This window comes from Callithrix jacchus, chromosome 18 (genome assembly GCF_049354715.1).
Source record: "Callithrix jacchus isolate 240 chromosome 18, calJac240_pri, whole genome shotgun sequence".
Taxonomy (NCBI): Eukaryota; Metazoa; Chordata; class Mammalia; order Primates; family Cebidae; genus Callithrix; species Callithrix jacchus.
This window is the reverse complement of record NC_133519.1, coordinates 6,877,494-6,900,586: the sequence shown is the minus strand read 5'-3', so window position 1 is coordinate 6,900,586 and position 23,093 is coordinate 6,877,494. Positions and strand designations below refer to the sequence as shown.

The 23,093-nt window shown below is 40.6% G+C and overlaps 1 protein-coding gene across 50 annotated transcripts in view; it reads right to left on the bottom strand.

Annotated features, from left to right (window-relative positions):
- LOC144576499 (uncharacterized) overlaps window positions 1-23,093 on the bottom strand; it is an 86,294-nt gene that overhangs the window by 48,517 nt on the left and 14,684 nt on the right. For 46 of the 50 annotated variants that reach the window (XM_078355386.1, XM_078355387.1, XM_078355388.1 and 43 more), the window contains 13 exons: window positions 19,325-19,422; window positions 18,527-18,550; window positions 18,298-18,418; window positions 15,408-15,665; window positions 14,362-14,566; window positions 6,282-6,353; window positions 4,615-4,676; window positions 3,821-3,848; window positions 3,236-3,303; window positions 2,402-2,429; window positions 1,821-1,888; window positions 1,028-1,055; window positions 444-511 (listed from right to left, as the gene is read on the bottom strand). In XM_078355386.1, coding sequence (XP_078211512.1) covers window positions 444-511; window positions 1,028-1,055; window positions 1,821-1,888; window positions 2,402-2,429; window positions 3,236-3,303; window positions 3,821-3,848; window positions 4,615-4,676; window positions 6,282-6,353; window positions 14,362-14,548 — 609 coding nt within the window. In that variant the 5' untranslated portion in view covers window positions 14,549-14,566; window positions 15,408-15,665; window positions 18,298-18,418; window positions 18,527-18,550; window positions 19,325-19,422. Of the gene's footprint in view, window positions 1-443; window positions 512-1,027; window positions 1,056-1,820; window positions 1,889-2,401; window positions 2,430-3,235; window positions 3,304-3,820; window positions 3,849-4,614; window positions 4,677-6,281; window positions 6,354-14,361; window positions 14,567-15,407; window positions 15,666-15,760; window positions 17,183-18,297; window positions 18,419-18,526; window positions 18,551-19,324; window positions 19,423-23,093 lie in introns of all 50 variants that reach the window. The other 4 variants (XM_078355381.1, XM_078355380.1, XM_078355365.1 and 1 more) reach the window with 4 other exon arrangements.

The following is a 23,093-nucleotide window of genomic DNA, read 5'->3' as shown; positions in this document are numbered from 1 at the left end:
GTGATCTGAGATCACAACACTGCACTGTAGCCTGGAGACAGAGAGACTCTGTCTCAAAAACAAAACTAAACTAAGCAAAAAGCCAGATGTCCAACAGTGTTGAAGTCACAGGTCCCAGATGGAGCACAGGGGGCGCTTGCAGAAAATGAAGTGGCTTTGGAATACTTAGCAGGTATCTATGCCTGCTGAAAAATACGAAATTGTATTTCAAGGAGAAAACGTTGCAACTGAGAAATATGCCCCAAACCAAATTGTTAGCTATGCCATCTTTTGATTGACATCGTCAATCAGGCCTCAGTTGGTGAGAAACTCCACTGACTGGTGGCTGGACTCCACAACACCTGAGGTCCGATTCACAATGGCAGTCAAAAAGGATATTCACTTGATATTCCAGAGGCCCCAGAAAGAATAATTTCTCTTCGAGACAAAGAAATGCGTTTTACCTCGTCACGGGTTAGCTCATCATCCTCAATGTCTTCTAGTATGAGGTCCTGCGGGACCTCAACGGGACCTAAGAGAACACAGAGTGACAGTGCATTGGTGCTGCTCAGGAATCTCACCAGGATCTTTGGGAAATGTGGACCGGGCTGGAGGGTATGGAGCAGGGCGTTTGACAAGCACGGACCCAGCTGCTGCTGGACCATTCTCCTGGGTGCTGAAGGAAGAAAAAGGAGAGGGGCAGAAAGAAATAAAAGAGCCTGGCTTCCTAGCCAGGACAACCTCATCAACGTGAAATTGTCATTTGAAGAACCGGTTAATACAGCAAGAAAGTGTACTACAGAAACAGGAAGTAGATTAGGGCTGCCTAGGACCAGGGGGGTGGGGGTTGGGGGGTGGGGGAGAACAGAGGAGTCACTACTAAGCGGGTTTTCTGAGGGGGAAAGACAGCTTCTAAAATTAGACTCTAACAATGGTCGCACAACCCTATAAATAGAGTAAAAGCACGGAATCACCTACTTTATATAAGTGAATTTGTTTGCATATGCACTACGTCTCGGTAACTCTTTAAAAGAAAAAGAATACGTACGGCGGTGACACCAAGTGGCGGGCTTCTCCTGCAATAAGAGAAAAAGAAACACCATGAGGATGACATCATGCTGGGTCCCGCTGGCACAGGTCTAATATTCACTTGGTGACGTTAGATAACCAGATGGCAGGCTGGGCGTGATGGTTCACGCATGTAATCCAGCATGTGGTGAGGCTTAGGCGGGCAGATCATGAGGGCAAGAGGTTGAGGCCATCCTGGCCAACATGCTGAAACCCTGTCTGTACTAAAAACTTCAAAAAATCCGGCGTGGTGGTGGCGAGAAACTTCAGTCCCAGCTATTCGAGAGGCTGAAGCTGGAGAATTGCATGAATGCAGGAAGAGGAGGCTGCAGTGCTCTGAGATCACACCACTGCACTGTAGCCTGGAGACAGAGAGACTCTGTCTCAAAAGCAAAACTAAACTAAACAAAAAACCAGATGTCAAACAGTGTTGAAGTCACAGGCCCCAAATGGTGCACAGGGGGTGCTTGCAGAAAATGCAGTGGCTTTGGAATACTTAGCAGGTATCTATGCTGGCTGAAAAATACAAAATTATTTTTCAAGGAGAAAATGTGGCTACTGAGAAATATGCACAAGACCAGATTCTAAGTTATGCCATCTTTTGACTGACTTCGTCAATCAGGCCTCATTGGTGAGAAACTCCACTGACTCGTTGCTAGACTCCATGACACCTGAGGTCCGATTCACAATGGCAGTCAAAAAGGATGTTCACCTGATATTCCAGAGGCCCCAGTAAGAAAAATTTCTCTTCGAGACAAAGAAATGCATCTTACCACATCACGGGGTAGCTCATCATCCTCAATGTCTTCTAATATGAGGTCCTGTGGGACCTCAACGGGACCTAAGAGAACACAGAGTGACAGTCAGTGCATTGGTGCTGCTCAGGAATCTCAGCAGGAGCTTTGGGAAATGTGGACCGGGCTGGAGAGTATGGAGCTGGGCGTTTGACAAGCACGGACCCAGCTGCTGCTGGACCATTCTCCTGGGTGCTGAAGGAAGGAAAAGGAGAGGGGCAGAAAGAAATGAAAGAGCCTGGCTTCCTAGCCAGGGCAACCTCATCAACGTGAGATCGTCATTTGAAGAACCGGTTAATACAGAAAGGCAGTGTACTACAGAAACAGGAAGTAGATTAGGGCTGCCTAGGACCAGGGGCATGTGCGGTTGCGGAAAACAGAGGAGTCACTACTAAGCGGGTTTTCTGAGGGGGAAAGAAAGCTTCTAAAATTAGACTCTAACAATGGTTGCACAACCCTATAAATAGAGTAAAAACACGGAATCACCTACTTTAAATAAGTGAATTTGTTTGCATACGCACTACGTCTCGGTAACTGTTTAAAAGAAAAAGAATACGTACGGCGGTGACACCAAGCGGCGGGCTTCTCCTGCAATAAGAGAAAAAGAAACACCATGAGGATGACATCATGCTGGGTCCCGCTGGCACAGGTCTAATGTTCACTTGGTGACGTTAGATAACCAGATGGCAGGCTGGGCACGGTGGTTCACGCATGTAATCCAGCATGTGGCAAGGCTGAGGCGGGCAGATCATGAGGGCAAGAGGTTGAGGCCATCCTGGCCAACATGGTGAAACCCTGTCTGTACTAAAAACTTCAAAAAATCCGGCATGGTGAAACGCCACCTCTACTACAAACTACAAAAAACCTGGCATGGTGGTTGCGAGAACCTTCAGTCCCAGCTACTCGGGAGGCTGAGGCAGGAGAATTGCTTAATGCAGTAGGAGGACACTGCAGTGCTCTGAGATCACACCGCTGCACTGTAGCCTGGTGACAGAGAGACTCTGTCTCTAAAACAAAACTAAACTAAGCAAAAAACCAAATGTCAAACAGTGATGAAGTCACAGGCCCCAAATAGAGCAAGGGATGCTTGCACAAAATGCAGTGGGTTTGGAATACTTAGCAGGTATCTATGCTGGCTGAAAAGTACAAAATTATTTTTCAAGGAGAAAATGTGGCTACTGAGAAATATGCACAAGACCAGATTCTAAGTTATGCCATCTTTTGACTGACATCGTCAATCAGGCCTCAGTTGGTCAGAATCTCCACTGACTGGTCACTAGAGTTCATGATGACTGAGGTCTGATTCACAATGGCAGTCAAAAAGGATATTCACTTGATATTCCAGAGGCCCCAGAAATAAATATTTCTCTTCGAGACAAAGAAATGCATCTTACCACATCACGGGGTAGCTCATGGTCTTCCATGTCTTGCAAAATGAGGTCCTCTGAGACCTGAACACCACCTAAGACAACACAGAGTGACAGTCAGTGCATTGGTGCTTCTCAGGAATCTCACAAGGAGCTTTGGGAAATGTGGACCGGGCTAGAATGTATGGAGTTGGGCGATGAGAAGCAGGGACCCAGCTGCTGCTGGACCATTCTCCTTGGTGCTGAGGGAAGGAAAATGAGAGGGGCAGAAAGAAATGAAAGAGCCTTGGCTTCCTAGCTAGGGCAATCTCATCAACGTGAAATCCTCATTTGAAGAATCGGTTAATACAGAAAGGCAGTGTACTATAGAAACAGAAAGTAGATTAGGGCTGCCTAGAACCAGGGGTGTGGGGGGGGGTTGGGGGAAACAGAGGAGTCACTACTAAGGGGGTTTTCTGATTGGAAACCAAGAGCTTCTAATATTAGATTCTAACAATGGTTGCACAACCCGGTAAATAGAGTGAAAACACTGAATCACCTAATTTAAATGGGTGAATTAGTTTGCATGTCAACTACGTCTCGGTAACTGTTTAAAAGGAAAAGAGTACGTACAGTGGCGATACTGGGCTGCAGGCTTCTCCTGCAATAAGAGAAAAAGAAACACCATGAGGATTACATCATGCTGGGTCCCACTGGCACAGGTCTTGTATTCACTTGGTGACATTAGTAAACCAGACGGCAGACTGGGTGTGGTGGCTCACGCATGTAATCCCAGCACCTTGGGAGGCTGAGGTGGGCAGATCATGAGGGCAAGAGATTGAGACCATCCTGGCCAACAGGGTGAAACCCCGTCTCTACTAAAAACTACAAGAAACCCGGCATGGTGGTGGCGAGAACCTTCAGTCCCAGCTACTCGGGAGGCTGAGGCAGGAGAATTGCTTGAATGCAGTAGGAGGACGCTGCAGTGATCTGAGATCACACCACTGCACTGTAGCCTGGTGGCAGAGAGACTCTGTCTCAAAAACAAAACTAAACTAAACAAAAAACCAGATGTCTAACAGTGATGAAGTCACAGGCTCCAATGGAGAACAGGGGATGCTTGCAGAAAATGCAGTGGGTTTGGAATACTTAGCAAGCATCTATGCTGGCTGAAAAATACAAAATTATTTTTCAGGAAGAATATGTTGCTACTGAGAAATATGCTCACTACTAGGTTTTCAGTGATGTCATCTTCTGACTGACATCATCAATCAGGCTTCAGTTTGTCATACATTCCAGTGACTGGTAGCTAGAGTTTATGACAGCTGAGGCCTGATTCACAATGGCAGTCAGAAATGATACTCACTTGATATTCTAGAAGCCCCCAAAAAAGACATTTGTCTTCAAGACAAAGAAATGCATCTTACTATGTCAGGTGATGTCTCCTTAAGGTTTTCACGTGTAAACTCCTTTGGGTCTTGAAGAGGAGCTAGGAGAACACAGAGAGACAGTAAGTACACTGGTGATGCTGAGGAATCCCACAAGAAGTCTTGGGGGATGTGGACAGAAGCTGCAGTGTATGGAAGGGGGCTGTTGACAAGCATGAACTGAGCTCCTGCTTGGCCACTCTCCTTGGTGCTGAAGGAAGGCATAGGAGAGGGGAAGAAAGAAATGAAAGAGCCTTGGCTTTCTAGCTCGGGCAACCTCATCAGTGTGAAATAGTCTGAGAACCGGTTAATACAGAACGGCACTGTATGGCTCAGTGAGAGCATCTCATCACACCTGCTGCCCAAGTGAAGGTGTAGGCAAATCCCAACATTTTATGAAGTGTTACAGGATTATTTAACTTCTGTGGATCTACATATCCTGCTGCTACATTTATCATCTGTCCTGTTGTATTTTTTAAATTTAAAAGCTTACATATTTATTATTTTAATTGTTGTGCATTTCAATGATATATTTAGTGAGTAACATTCATGATGCTGTGTCAAAAATGAGAAAAATCAAATCTAAATTCATAATCTAGCTTCTGCCTTGGGCATTGAAAGACAAACAGCAGTATAATCTCGAATAGAGGAAAAATAAATAACGACTGCAGAAATTAATGGAATAAAAAACAGGAAATCATCAGAGAAAATCAACAACAACAAAAACAGTTCTTTGGAAAGATCAATAACACTGATAAACCTCTACCTTTTCTAACCTCAAAGGAAAAGAAGGAAGTCACGATGTACTAATAATATCAGTTCAAGACGAGTTGAATCAAAAAATAATAAAGGAATGTTGTGAACACATCTGTGCTCACACTTGGAAACATTATATGAAATGAGCTAACTTTTTGGATCTGTTTCAGAAGGTTAAACATCTTCTCATGATAAATGAATCATCTGAATAGGCCTATATTTATATTAGAAATTGAATCAATAATTAGTATCTTCTCAAAAGAACAAAAACACTACCTTCAGATGATTTCACCGGTAAATTCTACCAAAATTCTTACAAAGAAACGTGGTCTTACCATACGAGCAAGTAACCATAATTTTAGTATTTCCTTACATTTTAAAATTATGTTTCCAAACAAGACACAAGAAGGTTTGTAATTGCTGTATTCATAATTGCCCAAACTGAAAGCAAATGTCTAAACATTTGAGATGTCCTTTACTATCAAAAGTGAACCAAGCCTGGGCAACACTGTGAAACCCCGTCTCTACAAAAAAAAAAAAATAAAATTTAAAAAAAGAGCTTGGTATAAAGCATGTGCATTATAGCCATCTGCTTGGGAGGCTGAGGTAGAAGGATCATCTGAACACGTGGAGGTCAAGATTGCAATGAGCTGTGATTGCACCAGTGCACTCCTGGGTGACAAAATGAGACCTTTTCACAAAAACAAAGAAACAAAAAGAACCAACCTCTAAGCCGCCAATGTAACTTTACTTGTGTAGTTGCATCACCCATTAATTTAATGCATTTAAATGGGCACAAATGAAATAAATGAAGAACATCACATAGCATTTACTGAGTTTCTCTGGGACACTGGATGAGTAAACTGGAATTGTTTGCTTCAATCAACTTAATGATATAATTTCCACCCTACCTTCATTTGCAGTGGGGCAATTTTTTTTACGCCTCCGTTTTTGTACCCAGCTCCTCACACGGCCAGCCAAACCTGCAAGGTAGAAATGTATTATAATAAAGACAATTCTTGACATCTTGCTGGCAGAAGACCACAGAGAAATTAGTAAAAACTTATTCAGTTTAAACTTTTGATCCTAGTTTTCATCGACTGCTTTTCAATGCTACCTGAATTAGATCTGGGTTCTAGGAAGATTTGTTTGTCCAGGCAGATACCTTTATTCAGATGAGACAATAGAAAAGCAGAAGACCCAAGTTACCAAGAATAGGCTGGGTTCAAATCCTACTTAGAATCTGCGCATACCTGGGAGAGGGATATGAACCCATCTGTGCCTCTCTTCCCTATTCTGAGATGTAGAAACATTAGTAGATCTATGCTATAGACCTACTAAGGTCTATAGCACCTAAAAGAATGAAATGCAGATAAAGACTTAAAAAGACTCTTTTCTTTTGTAAATGCCCTAAAATGTTCAATCATTCAATGTCGAGAAGGATAATCCAGATACTTGGTAGTGGTTGAATACAGAGAGGAAGCCTGCATGTCTCCTGTGCAGGGTAGGATGGAAAGTGACTTCACAGTTTCCATGGACACATGATTTCCAGCTCATGACAGAGATCTGTGATTGCCCTGATCCCCACATCAGCCCCAAGGGACAGGCAGGGAAGGGGCTACAACCCACATTTTCCAATTCAGTGTATTAAAACTCAGACATTTTGAGTGACTTGCCCAGAGTCACCACAGTGAGGAGTGATAGATCTGAGGTAATAATGTAGTTGGTTCCCCGGGGATAGAGATCCTGGAACACCTGAGTCCTCTAGATCATGCCCTGAACCCTGGACTGAGAGCTCTTCTCACAAGCTTTGTCAAATCCTGCTGCCCCAACATTTCTGTGGGATGGTTGAAGCTCTGGAGAGGTGGCAGGTGGCTTACCGCATTTACTGACCTACTCTATTATCCCCATGTTGTCACTTTTATTAGTTTTATGACCCATAAGGCAAACATTTTAAGTCTCTCAGTTATGCATGGTCAGAGATTTTACCTAAGTCCACTCTTTCTACCCATCAGGTGATTCTCATCTGCTGGGCTAGAGCTGGCCTGATGTAAAAAATAACACACGGCATACCATGGAGCTGCTGCTGCATGCCACGCCCCTGTGAACATGGCATACTATGGAGCTGCTGCGTGCCACGCTCCTGTGCACGTGGCATACCACGGGGCTGCTCCATACCCCAATCCTGGGCACATTCTTGCCTTGCTTCTGCTTTCCCAGCTCTGACAATCCTAATTCTGGCTTCCAAACCAATCCTGTATGTCCCTCTCAGTTCTCAGACTTGCCTCAACTGTTGGATATTTTAATCACTGTTGTAGTGACCATGACTGAACTGTGACATTTCATATACCATACTATATGTTTATCTTTTTATATATTTCTTAATAATATTTAACTTATTTTTTTCAGACTTTTTAGAAACATTACTGGGCTAGGTTTGCTGGCCCATGGCTATAATCCTGACAGTTTTAGAGGCTGAGGCAGGAGGATTAGCTTAAGGTCAGAAGTTTAAGACCAACCTGGGCAACACAGTGAGACCTCAATTCTACAAAAAGCTTCTAAATGTCATCAGATGTGGTGGTGAGCCCTTGTATCCCTAGCTACATGGAAACCTGTTGTGGGAAGATCATCTGAGCCTAGAAGATTGAGGCTGCAGTGAGCTATGATCACACCACTGCACTCCAGCCGGGGTAACAAAGCAAGACCCTGTCTCTTCAAAATAAAAAGCATTACTGTGTTACAAGTATCCCCATTTTGTTTCTCATTAACTAATATTGCTGTTTTCATCCTGAGGCTTAATTGCTTTAGTAAGCTAAAAGAAAGTTTTTTAGACAAGGTAGTATTTAAAGCAGGCCATATGCATGCCTTTTTATAGACTCTAGTTTTATATGCCATAAAATCAAAGAGCAGTCTGTATACTACACAAGGCACAACAGATTACAAACCAAAGCTTTCTCTAACTCAAAGGCGAAAAGTGCACACTTAACATCCTTTGCAGAACCCATAGCAAAATAATGTTTTGAGAAACTATGCACTTTGGCTACCCAGTGAAGTTAGGAGAAAACTGTCACAGGTCATCAAGACTTCCCCAACGTTGTCTTTTACTTTTAAATAATGAAATACACATTATTTCTCCTGCTTTCTTTCATGTATATTACCGCATGTTCTCCTTTTGGCTTTTCTGCGTACCCTATCTTGGGAATCACTCCACAGCAATAAAAAGACATCTTACTCTTTTTCACAGCTCCATACTTCTCCTTTATGTACAAGTACCAGCTTATTTTACTAGTCCCTTACTAGGCATGTCAGTTATTTCCAATATTTAACTATTGAAAATAATGCAACAAGAACTTTGCAAATAGTTTGTTTTATATTTATGGAGCATAACTTCAGAATAAAATTCCTCAAAGTAGAATGTCTGATTCAAATGCATTTTCACGGTTGTGAGATTGTGCCAAATTCCCCTTCATGGAGTTGAGTCTTTTTGCATTTCTACCAGCAATACATGAATGCAACTTTCCTCACAGCCACACCAAGGAACGTTCTGCCATGGTTTTGGGATTTTCCTCAATAGGAGAGACCCTGCAATAGAGCTGTCATTTGCCTTTCTTTTATGAGTGAAGATGTGTTTAAAAATCACCTGCATTTCTTTTTCTGTGACTTGTCTATTTACCACTTTATTATCCACTTTTAGTGTCACTTGATTTTTCTCAAGTCCGCCTCTTTCAGGTCATTGTTGTTTTTCTCTTCACTGTCGGCTCTTACCTGAACCACTCCACCAGTCTCCTAGCTGCTCTTCCTGCTTCCACCCTTGCCTGTATTACAGCATATTCACAGAGCTGCTGCTCAGTCTTTTTCTTAGAGAATTAACAGTAATCCTGGGCTATAATCCTCCAGTGGTTTTCCATCTCAACTGAAGTCCATCTTTTCTGTGAGTGTTCACTACATGTACAAGGCCTTCACCCACCTTATTCATCCCAGCATCCTTTTACTCTGCTGCAGCCACCATTGTGTCTTTCCCTCCTTTGCCTAAAACTTTGTTTCAAAGTTTCAAATCAAAACCTTGTTTCAATTTCAGGAATTCCAAAGCAGATATCCCTCTCTGGAAGCCCTCTCCCATTATGCTCACAGGGTTCCCCTCACTTTTTTATTTTTAAAACTAAATAAGATGGGGTGTATCTGTGTTGGCCAGGCTGGTCTTAAACTTCCAGCCTCAAGGAATCCCCTCATCCTGGCTTTCCAAAGTACTGGGATTAAAGGTGGGGGCAACTATACCCAGCCCATTTCACTTTTAAGACTGTTCACATGTCACTTAAAGAGAACATCCTGCTCTTAGCGCCAACCCTCCATCAAACTGCCCTCCTCTTTAATCCATTACCCTGCTTTACTTTCTTCCCAGCACGTCACCACCTGCCATTCTTGAGTATTCATGTGCTGGCTGCCCTTACTTCCCTATCGAATGTAAGGGTCAGACTTAGAATGGGGCTCTCTGTTGTGTTCCACTGTTGGCCATTTAAAACTGCTCAATACATATATTTCATTTTACCCCAAACTAGTTAAGTTTCTCCCAATTCTCCCAGATCTGCTAAAGTTGTCTTTTGTTTTATCATCTAAGACAGCATCAGATTTTTAAAACTGGTAGCTATTTAGAATTAAAGACACACGCTATCAAGATCCACAAAAATATAAATGAAGAATGTTAATGTCTAAAAGTCAATGGTAACTGCAGTTTGACACAAGTATATTTAAAACTAAAATACCTTAAATACAAAGTGACTCATTTCATCAGTTTAATTATGTCACTAGACAAAACATATTATCTGAATTTTATAACAAGATATCACGCACCTGTCATCAAAATGTGCTTTATGTGTGTTCTGAATCAAACATGACAGGACTGTTTCTGACTTTACGAAAAAAGACGGCCAATCGCAAAGGGCAGGTAAATAAATAGTGCTTTAACCAGTCCGTAGTACACTAAGCAGTTATTCAAAGTCATCAGGTAGAGCAGGGTGCCCTGGCAGGCAAAGACATCCTGGAGTGCTCTCTGGGTGTCAAGTACTGTTTGAGAAACTTACGCCATTATCTCACTGCTTTAAGTAAAAGTTACAAGGCAGCACATACAAAATAATCAGAAAGTTTTATTTTACAAAAAAGTTTGTGAAATAAAATATTATATTCAAATGCATAGCAATAATTTCCAGAAAAACAGTGCTCAAACTGTAACACAAGTGATCTATGGGTGTTCTGAGTGTAATAAATAACTTTTCTTTATTTTCTACATCTTTTACATGAAACATACTGATAGTTATTTTAAAAGGAGGGTTCAAAATAGGTACTAGAAAGCTGAAAGACCTGCTGCTCAGAGGTCTCTACATCATATGCCCATGATTTCCCTTCCCTGACCCCTCACTTGAGAGAGCCAACAAACCAGCAGCGTTCCTATGGTAAGAACACAAAAGGCTGCATGAAAAGTCGATGGGTAGTGATAAAATTGGATAATGAGCTCCTACTATCTTAATCTGTTACTTATATTACCCCTAGTCTTATTAGATATACTGCTAAATAAAGGCATGATAGGACAAAATATGTTTGAGTCTGAGATCTAAACTGGGTTCTTAGAGCTTCTCGTTGATATGGCTTCAAGACACAATGTTCTTTTGAAATATTTCAGAAGAGAACAATGAAGCAGAGCATTATTTATGGCATAAGTTCCTGAAACAGGACTTGCCACCTAGAGAGCACTCCAGGATGTCTTTCTACAGCAGTGCACCCTGCTCTGCCTGATGCCTTTAAATGACTGCTTAGTGTGCCACAGAATGGTTGGAGTACTGGTTGCTGTGATATTTGTCTAAGTTACCAAAAGAATTCAACTCGTCATTATAGAAAGGCTAAAATGTTTCACATCTAACTAGGAATTTATCATTTTCCAAGAAAAGTGATACACAATTTTCTGAAATAAAGATATTAACAACAAACTCTGAATGTGTCTATACTTTATATTGTGTTCTGAACATGTTTCTTTCATTTTATTTGCCCAGCCAGGCTGGAGTGTACTGGCACGATCTCGGCTCACTGCAACCTGCAACTCCCAGATTCAAGTGATTCTCCTGCCTCAGCCTCCCAGGTAGCTGGGATTACAGGTATGTGCCACCATGCCTGGCTAATTTTTTGTATACTTAGTAGAGAAGGGGTTGCATCATATTGGCCAGGCTGGTCCCAAACTCCTGACCTCAGGTAATCCGCCCACCTCGGCCTCCCAAAATGCTGGGATGACAGGCATGAGCCACCGTGCCTGGCCAAAGAATGAACACTGAAATTGAGGTTTCTGTTATCCCTTTACTGAATACAACAAAAACACGTTTGAAGAGACATATAGAAACTTACTGTCATGCACATACACATAAAATGGTAAATTCTGTGCTCACAAACTATTTTTTCTTCAACTGCTCTGACTTAACACTTCTTACTCGGGGCCTTGCTTGCCCTCCTGCCAGCTTCTCCTTTCTCCTGACCAGGGCATTCTCAGCTTCAAATCAGTTAGCGGATGAAATTCTTCCACATTTATTAAACTGTTGATTTGACTGGTAAATGTAGGCCATTTTGTCACCCCTACTTTTGTCCTTATCCATTTTAATAAATGTACAGACAGAAGGTACAGCCAGGAGAGATGGCACATGCCTGTATTGTCAGCTTTCCTACAGGCTGAGGCAGCAGGAGTGCTTGAGCCCAGGCCAGGAGTCAGAAGCCTGGGCTCTGTGCCCACAGTGAGGACCCATCTCTTTAGGAGGAAAAACGGAGAGGTAAATGTGTAAAATAAGATGCAAAAGGAACTAATCAAGATGAAAGTAAGTTCTAAGAGAGGTCTATGTTATGGGTAGACCTTAAAATATAAGACATTCTGGAGTCTGTCAAGTTCTTTAAGAACTGAGTTTGGCATCACTACGACCTCCAATGTCTACTTTGATGACTTAGAACCTCAGTCCTGTTCAGCAGCCGTCTCACACAGTCCCTTCAGATCTCTAAGCCTTCCCTTCTGCATCAGCAACATAGCTAGAATATACACAGGCCTTATTTGTATTTGGAAGATTCCAGTAAGATGTACAGGAAAACATGTTTTACATCCTAAAGAATAAGGAAAAGGCTCACTTTGTTCTCTCACTACCTCATCTGCCAAATCAGACAGAATATCACACAGAGGCTTGCCATACACCACCAAGCAAGGAGTTTCCACAGGTACTTGCATGCTTTGTGTATAAGGTACAATCTGTTAAGTCTCATAATTATTTATTCTTTCACAATTTTTCAATACTCTGAAAAGAGAGTACAGCACTTCCTTGTTACAAAGGCACACCCATCATGAGGCTTAATTATTCTGTGAAATAAGGTAAGAGCCAAACTGAAGTTTAAACACAAGACCTGTAAGACATTTTCTCCATACTAATAAAATCTCTGCCATTAAAATGAAAGAAATGAGCTGATCATATTTTTATGTCTTTATGATATAATGTTTTCTATTTCAGTGGACTTAGTCTTTGTTCAAGGAACTGGTTACCCAGAATTATCTGTTGCTAGATTCATCTATTTCTAAAATCCTAAAGGATTTTAGACTGAAGGCTGCTGGCCCTAGCTGATGCCTGTCACCCCAAAAGCCTATGTCACCTGGTTAGCAGGAAACAACCAAGTCAGGCTACTGGCTCTCAATGCCCTGCCCCAGAGCCCCACCCAATGGCTCACAATGCCCTGCCCCACAGCCCCACCCAATGGCTCACAATGCCCATCCCTGCTGCTGCCCACCTATGGTCACCATTCCCCCATGTGACTGCATTATTCATCCTGGGCTGCCTGAGCTTTCCAATCATGAGAAAACTGTGTGGAGGGAAGGGTGGTTGTTATTGGAAGTCGCCCTGGGTGCTGAACTCAGTAGAAAACCCTGGTTACTAATGTCAGTTCCATTAGCATCTCTGGTTTTCTGAGTCTGGTAGCTTTCATTTGCTCAACAAATGTAGTGATACACAAATGTTTGACTGATTTTGTAACTAAATGCTCCTCTCCTGTCTTACAAGTGTTAGTTTTTGTCTTCAATTTGACCACAGCAAAAAAATAAAATGCTTCCTCTCTCCTCCCCTTTCCCTTCCTGTAGGAAGGGGAGCCATGAAAACAAACTCTTTTCCACAGGCAGAGTCTGGCCTTCTAACTCTCAAGTCTTTACCTTACAAATTCAAGTCGAAAGTCATTTCATCTCTTTTGGAAGCTGTAACCATGAGCTAGCTCTACCTGTCTTTCAGAAGGTAAGGAGGTAAAGCCCATGAAGTTACTGGAGTAGTGCCAAAGAGACATTCACATCAAAGTGGGAATTTTTAAGTAATCAGAGCTCCAGGGCTAAACTTTGGGTAAAACCACAGCAAAAACAACTTTTCTACAGCTCTGGCAGTAATATTTCATACCTTTTGCAGTCATTTTAAGCATGTCCCTCAATTTTTCCTTTGGTTTTCAAATTACAATTGGAAGAAATAAAGCTGCTTCTGTCAAGGTGACTTCAAACCATCTCTTAAGAATACCATATAATCTCTTCCATAGCTCTATTTTAAATTTAAGAACTTTCCAAATATTTGAGTCTGAATTTTCCCAATTATTAGCTTCCTTATCGAATAGGAGAAAAGAAATGATTGGGCCTTTAACCGGCTCCTTCACTGAGGTACCATAGTAGCTGGATAGGTAAGGCTAGAGAATGGGATGGAGACTCCAAAACTGGAGTATCTGAATTTTCACTGGGGAAAGGGAAAGACTAGACCCCAAATGCCTCAAGCAAGAAGGCTCAACAACAAAGACAAGAGGCAGGACTAGCCTTTGTCCCCCATGCCCAGCCCTGGGAAAGCTGGCTATAGGCAGGAGGGAGCTGAGAGCTGAGGATGTCTCTGGAGTGAGGGGATGGGAAGGAGGTGGGGGAGGTGGCGGCCAGAAAGAAAATGGCACCTGTGGCTTCTTTACCTTTGCGCCGCTTTGACTTGGGCTGCACGTGCTGGACCTCCACCACTCCGGGATGTAAAATGGCAGGCTCTGCAGTCGTGGATTCTGGTGGTGTAGCTGCCACAGACTGAGTCCCACAACATGATGCCACTGCCTCCCGGCACCAGGCACAAATGAGGCCAGCCCTGGGGCCTAGGCAATTCCCCATAGGTGACCTATAAGGGGACTTTCAAAACAAAGCAATGCACAAAATCAGAAAAAAAAAACACAAAAAAGAACAATGAGAACACGTGGACACAGGGAGGGGAGCACTACACACTGGGGTCTGTTGTGGGGAAATAGGGGAGGGACAGCAGGGGGTGGGGAGTTGGGGAAAGATAGCATGGGGAGAAATGCCAGATATAGGTGATGGGGAGGAAGACAGCACATCACACTGCCACGTGTGTACCTATTCAACAACCTTGCATGTTCTTCACATGTAACCACAATACGAAAATGAAAAAGAAAAAGAAAAAAAAACAAAGCAACAAACAAAATAAACAACAACAAAAAAACCAAGCAACACACAAAATAAAAATAAAATTAAAAAAGGTAAAGAAAGAAAAAGCAAAGCAACAGAGCAAGCCACAAGGGCACAAACACTTCCGTTAGAGTAGTCAGAGCTCCTCCTCCTCCCACTACCAGCTTCCGACTGAAGGCTGCTGGCCCTGGCTGATGCCTGTTACCCACAAAGCCTCCTATGTCACCTGGTTACCAGGAAACAACAAAGTCAGGCCAGTGGCTCACAATGCCACTTCCCACAACCCCACCCAAAGGCTCACAATGCCCATCCCTGCTGCTGGCCACCTGTGGCCACCCTGCCCCACTTGGTGACTGCATTATTCATCCTGAGTGGCCTGAGATACTCCATTTTTCACCATAGGCCTCAGAAAACCCAGAAGTGTCCCTTCATAGATTCTATATAGAGAGTGTATCTAACCTGTGAATAAAAACAAAGGTTTCGTTCGGCATGATAAATCCACAAACACACAGGATTTTCACAGAATCCTTTGGGGCCCACCTCTCACCTTCAGCTTCCTGTTCTTGGTTATTTGGGCTTCAGTCTTGTATGCTCTGTCAGGTTCTAGGCCTTGTAAGGGTGAGTTCCATGTCTCCACTCATTTATATGTGCCCAGGATGGTTGGCTCTTGGGAGGGTCTTCACGACTGAGGCCATGGATCCTTCGCACTGTCCCTTGAATCCACTTGACACAAAATACTCATCCTGCAGTGATGCTTTGAAAGTGATGCTTCCATTCAATTAGGGGCCAACTGTATTACGGATCCCTAGTACCGAATACATGGCATATGAGAAATGAATGAAAAATGAGTGAATGAACTCAAGTGTGCCTACAAGGTGAGAGAAAAATGGTCCTACTTACTAGGTGTGCTACGAAGGCATCTGGGACCATTGGCTTTGCTATTTCATAGTAGGCCTGGGGCTTTGAAGGCTGGTATTTCCTCATTCTAAACCTCAAATTCCAATAAATTACCACCAAGTGGACAAAGGTCCATGGGCCAGAGCTCTTGGTGTGAACAACATACCTTTTGTGGGTGTGATTAATGGACAGGGACTATACAAAACTAAAAACAATGTTTGTGTGCTGACTACCTGCAAGCCATGGTGATAAAACACTCTGTATACAGGATCTTATTCAATGCTTGTTACAAATCCATGAAGTGGATTTTTACGCAAACTTTCTATTCGAGCTTTTTGGAACAAGAGGCTAGTGTGGTGACTTTCACCTACTCGGCAGCAGATTCAGATACTTGTTATCTGATGGCCAATCTCGTTACATGTATACTCCTACATGCTTCTCCTCTCCCTCTCATGATTTTATAGCAAATCCCACACATCATATAATTTCCTCCCTGACTCTCTTGGTATATGTCTGTAAAAGATATGATTCTTGTTCTTTCAAGACAAGGTCTCTCTCAACCAGGGTGGAGTTCAGTGGCATGATCTTGGTTCACTGTGGCCTCTCCTGCCTCAGCTTCCTGAGTAGCTGCAACTACAGACTCACACCACCATGCCAAGCTAATTTTTTTATTTGTATTTTAGTAGAGACAGGGTCTTGCTATGTTGCCCAGGCTGGTCTAGAATTCCTGGATTCAAAGGCTCTTCCTATCTTGACCTCCCACACTACTAAGATTATAGGTGTGAAGCGCCATGCCCGGAGACAAGAACTCTTTAAAAAATATAATAATCCCAATACCATCATCAACCAACCATCTCACACCATTGCTCTTTATCACAGTCAACTCTCCTCCTAGCTCCAAATTTCTAGTCATTTCATGTATTTATTGTATGAATAAGGATCCAAATAAAGTCTCTCCTTGGGATTGTTTGAGTCACCTCTTAGGGTTTTCTTGATCCTGACAACTTCCCACTTTGATCTCTGTGCTGTCCCTTGCAGTCCATTTATTGAATAAATCAGGTCATTTCCCCATAGTTTGGATTACGCTAAGTGTGTTCTTATTATGCTGTTTCTCATACTGTGAATTTTGCTAATTGTATCTTGTGATGTTGGTTAACTTGCTCTTCACTTTGTTCTAGCTTTGATAAATTAGTAGTTTGATCTAAAGACGTGGTGAGATTCAGGTTGGACTTGAGGGTCAGGGCAAAGACTGTGCTAGTTTCTTCTGGGAGGAGTTGTGTAGTTTCTGGACATCTTTTTTTTTAATTGGTGATGTTAATGGCCATTGATTAATTATGGATTGAACAATGAAGGTATTGTTGTATCAGTCCTTCTTCATTTATGAGCTGCCATACTTCCAGAAAGAGATACTGCTACCTGAAGGGCCTTGCATGAAGAAAAAAATGAAGCAGATGTAAAAAAGAGATGCTGCTTCTAATAAACTGTGTTACTCACTTGTACAACTTATATAGAAAATGCCAGTTCATGGCTTGATTTCTTCTGCTTAACCATTTTTCAAAATGATGGGCTGTTTCATTTATATCCTTCAATGGTGACCACTTGTATTTATTTATAGACAGGGAGGGTCTAGCTCTGTTGCCCAGGCTGGTATGCAGAGAAGCAGTCATGCCACTATAGCCTCAAACTTCTAGGCTCAGGTGACCCTCCCATCTCAGCTTTCTGAGTAGCTGGGACCAAAGACACATGCCCTCATACTTGAGTAATTTAAAAAATGTTTTGTAGAGACAGAGTCCCCCTATGTTGCACAGGCTGGTCTTGAACTGCTGGATGAAGTGATCCTCCTAACTCAGCCTCCTGGAGTGTTGAAATTACAGGCATGAGGAACTGTGCCAGTCCACTTTTATTTTTTCAAAAGGATCATTATGAATGCAGATATTCAAACATATCTGATATATCTCAATTCACTGCAACTATTATCCTTATTAATGTATAAAATGTCCTATCTTTGGCTAGGAGTCCCTTCAGATTGGCCCTTCAGACATGTTGAAATCATCCTAATAATCTTTGATGGATTCTTTGCTATCCGGAGTGACAATATGTTCCAGGCTCCTTACACATTTCTGGCCTAGACCTAAAATCAGCACTTTCTCCAAGAAGGCTTCTTTTCTTTCATTGGGCAATGGTATTTTGAGACTATATTGAGACTACAATCTTGGTGCTAGGGGTAAATAGTATAATTTTACAACTTAGAAAACTGCCTGGCTCATGCCTGTAATCCTAGCATGTTCAAAGGCCGAGATGGGTGGATCACCTAAGGTCACAACTTTCAGACCAGCCCGGACAACATGGTGAAACCCCATCTGTACTAAAAATACAATAAATTAGCCAGGCATCATGGCAGGAGCCTGTAATCCCAGCACCTTGGGAGGCAGAGACGGGCAGATCACAAGGTCAAGAGATCAAGACCATCCTGGCCAACATGGTGAAACCTCGCCTCTACTAAAAATAGAAAAATATTAGGCAGGCACAATGGCACTTACCTGTGGTCCCAGATACTCCGGAGGCTGAGGAGGAAGAATCGCTTGAACCCAGGAGGTGGAGGCTGCAGTAAGCCAAGATTGGGCCAGCGCACTCCAGCCTGGTGACAAAGCCGGAATCCATCTAAAATAAATAAACAAATCAGCCAGTCATAGTGGCTCATGCCTGTTATCCAAGCACTTTGGAGGCAAAGGAGGGCAGATCACCTGAGGGTGAGAGTTCATGACCCACCTGACAAATATGGTGAAACCCCATCTTTAAATGAAAAAAAGAAAGAAAAGTAAATAATAAATAAATAAGTAAATACATGCAAGACTGCCTCTAAATCATTATACAGATAGTTAAGAAAATGAATAAATGCAAGCCTGCACACAAATACATAAGTATAAAAATAATGTTGTGAGCCTGGGTCTAAATAAAATAAATGAGTAAATGTGAGCCTGCCTCTAAATAATCAGCTAGCAAGCTAGATAAATACATAAATCCAAGTCTGCCTCCAAATACTTAAATAAATATATAAATAAATAAATTCGGCCTGCTTCTCCATTACTACGCCAGCAAATAAATAAATAAATAACTGCAAGTCTGCCTCCAAATAAATCAATAGATAAATAAATCAATAAATAAGCAGCCCCACTTGGTGGCTCATGTTTTTAATACCCCACCCATTGGGAGCCTGAGCTGGCTGTATCACCTGAGGTCAGGACATTGAGACCAGCCTGGCCAAGATGGTGAAACAATCCTTGTGTCTATTTTTTAAAAAAAAGGTAAAAATAATTAAATAAATTAATTAAAACATAAATAAATAAATGCAAGCTGGCCTTCCTGTCTCTAAGTAAATAAATCAGAAACTTTGTAAATAAGTAAATAAAGGCTGGGTGAGCTGGCTCAGTCCTGTAATCCCAGCACTTTGGGAGGCCAAGACCGATGGATCACGAGGTCAAGAGATCAAGACCACCCTGGCCAACATGGTGAAACCTCGTCTCTACTAAAAATATAAAAATATTAGCCAAGCTCGGTGGCACTTGCCTGGGGTCCCAGATACTCCAGAGGCTGAGGAGGAAGAATCACTTGAACTCAGGAGGTGGAGGTTGCAGGAAGCCAAGATTGGGCCAGTGCACTCCAGCCTGGTGACAGAACAAGACCCCCTCTAAGATAAATAAACAAACAAACAAACAAATGCCCTATGTCTTAATAGTAAATTGTACTGTTAGGTCTTACAAAAATGAATGTGAAAGGGAATGTTCTGCAAGATGGAACAAAATCGCAAATTTAGATCTTTGTAATTTTTATTGTTAATTTTCTATTATAGAATAACAATAACACTGAAGCACCCTAAAACATATATAAGAGGGAAAAATCATTCACAATGATTATAGCCTGACATTAACAGTATTTGCATTTTTGTGTTTCCCAAGCCTCTATTTTTCTGTGGATGTTAAACTATGGCTCTAGCTATAATCCTTATGTATATGAGTATTTCTATGCATATTTCATAAGGGTCTAATCTTAGTGTGCAAACAATTTTCTATCTTTTCTACCATACTATCTAATATATATATAACACACACATGCATACATATATAGATAAAATTGTATAGGCTCACTAATATTTAGTGACTAAATAATTTTCTATCTTGTGATGTCATACACATATACACACATATGATGCCATGTGATTGCTCAAAACATTTAGCGAATGAAATTTAATGAAATATATAGTTATTGCAAATATCCCTTGACTGTTACTATTAGGTTGCCTTCCATTGTTTATCATGATGAATTATGCTGAAATCATTATCTTTATGTACCTAAAACTTTTTTCATAATTTGAATTGATTTCCTAGAAAAACTCTAACAAATAGATTTACTCTATCATAGGTTGTAAACATTTTATGATCCTTGATAAATTATGCTTTTCCAGATGATAATTTACATAAATACAAATGACGTCTACAAGATTGCATCTTGACACAATTGGCACCATCACTAATTTTCCCAGTGCTAATGGTGTGTACAAAAAAATGCCAACTAGTTTTAATTTGCATTAATTTATAAAAAGGATAATTATTTTATACATTTACTTAATTTGTTCCTCAATGTTATATAAAATTTCAAATGGCTTCATTTTGGAGCTCAGATATATATGTATTTTTATATAGTTATATACAAATGATACACATATAATTTGCCTATAGGGTTTTAAAAATCAAATCGTAAGAATTGTTGATATTAGAGAGATATTTAATTTTGCTAAGTTTGCCATAAGTATTGTACCAAATTATTTATTACCTTTTTAAATACAAGTTTAATATTTTTACATTCTTAAATCTAACTCGGGGTATTGTATATGTGTTATTTATTTTATGAATCCTAAGCCTGAAAAACTCATTTCTCTATATATTTTGGATGTTTAATTTTTTAAAAAAATTTTTTATATTTTTAAAATGTGACACAGGTAACCATAAAGTATATATAAGTATGCACAATTTAATAAGTATAAAGTGAACACCTCTGTAACCACCAACTAATTCAATATATCTAACATTTCCAGCATTCTAGATGCTTTTTGCATGTGGCTGTCTGATCACAATCCTTCTTTCCCCTCCTGGAGGTTCCCATAAACAAACCTGACTGGTGAAAATCATTTTCCTGCTTAAAAAAAAACTGATTTCACTACTTAGGACTTAAATATTCAACTGTAAGCGATTTAATTTTGTCCATGTTTACCCAAAATATTGTACCATACTATATGCATTATTTTGTGTTATGTTTCCTTTGCTCACCATTATGTGGTTAAGATTACCCATGAATTGCATTTAGCTGTAAGTTCATTTCCTTTGCTACGGACTACTCATTTGGCATTTCCATGAACAAGTGCTATTATGAACAACTTTATACGTGTATTTTAGTGCAAATGTGCAAGATTTGCTCCAGAAAAGTACTTGGGAGTAGAACTGCTGGGTGCAGTCTACTCATGTCTTAAACTTTTATATAACCAAACTTTTTTCCAATATGTGTATACTAGTTCACACTCCCACCAGCAATACATGAGAATTACCTTGCTCTACACTTCTCACCACTTAATATTGTGAGCACTTTACTTTTCTTGGTATGGTAGTTTTGAAACAGTAAGTGTGATTTCCATTTGGAGTTTTCTGATAATTAATGAAGTTGACCATATATTCACGCCTTTTAGCCATTTATATTTCCTCAATTGTGAAGTGTATGTGCAATTCTTCTGCAACTATTTTCAATGGAGACATATGGTTTTCTCATTGATTTAGAGAAATTTTATATCCATCTAGACACTAGTAGCTTTTCTGTATAATTTAAAATAATAAATCAAGTCATGATTTACGTTAATTTAAATCTTTTGTGTTCTTTTAAAAACTTATTTCCTACACTAATATCATGAAAGAAGTTTCCATTATTGTGACCCTAAATGCTTTCAGGTATTATTTTCTCATATTTAGGCTTATAATTTACCTGAAATTGCTTTTAAGTACAGTATGACATAGTAGCCCAATTTCATTTTCTTATTTATGAATAACTTCTATTTTTAGTTTTCTATTTTTTCCTTCTGTTTGAAATTGGAACCTACATGCTTTGTTTCTATTCCTTTAGTAGTTGCACAAAACATTCCAACATGCATATCTAATTTATCACAAGCTGAAGTTCACTATACAGGCTGAGAAGCCCTCATCCGAAAATCGAAATCCAAAATACTCCCCTTGCACGTCACATTGGTGCTCAAAATGTTCTAGATTTTGAAGCATTTTTGGATTAGGGACATTCAATCTATATCTTTATTCTTCTCTTGGACATTACTAAGACCTCTGACAACTTGAAGTTCATTTCTCTTCTCGTCCAAACTTGTATGTTATTATAGTCATGTATTTTAATTTTACTTTATTTACATACTTTGAGATAGAGTCTTACTCTGTCACCAGGCTGGAGTGCAGTGGTACAATCTCAGCTCACTGCAACCTCCGCCACCTGGGTTCAAAGGATTCTTCTGCCTCAGCTTCACAAGTAGCTGAAACCACAGGCGGGTGCCACCATGCCCAGCTACCCTACTTTATATTTTAAAGCCAATTATACAGATTTATCATGGTATTATGCAGCTAATATTTATTCAGATTTGCCAATGTACCTGCCACTTTTTTTGTTCACTTGCAAATCAGACCTTCCAGCCAAGATCACTTTTCCTTTTTGTCTTTTCTCCTGAAACTTTTACCACAAGATCACTTTCTACTACTGAAAATATCTTCAGATTACATGTAATGAGGATTTTTGAGCTTTTCTTTTTCTAAACTTTATTTTGCCTTTATCCTTAAAGGATACTTTCAGCAGGAGTAAAGTTCTAGCTTGGTAGTTACTTTCTTTACACATCATTAAGTACATCAAACAACTATCTTCTGGCTTCCATGATGGCTCTCAATAAGGGAGCTTGCAGTCATTCATTTGAATGTAATCTGTTCATTCTGTTTACTTGCTTTAAGTTGGTATATGTGCTTGGCATGCTGCAGTTTCTATGGCTTGGCTGGTGTGGATTCTTTCTTCAATTTACCCTACTTGTGATTCACTGAAATTCCTGAATCTCAAGATAAGTATCTTTTATCAATTCTGGTAAACTTTGAGATATTATCTCACCAAGTATTAATTATGCTTCAGCCTTTCTAGGAATTCTGATTAGATATATTTTAAATCTTCTCAATCTATCCTTCATTTCTTTCTTATTTCTTGATTTTTTTTGTCAATTGGTGTTATGTTCTGAATATTTTCTTCTCTATTT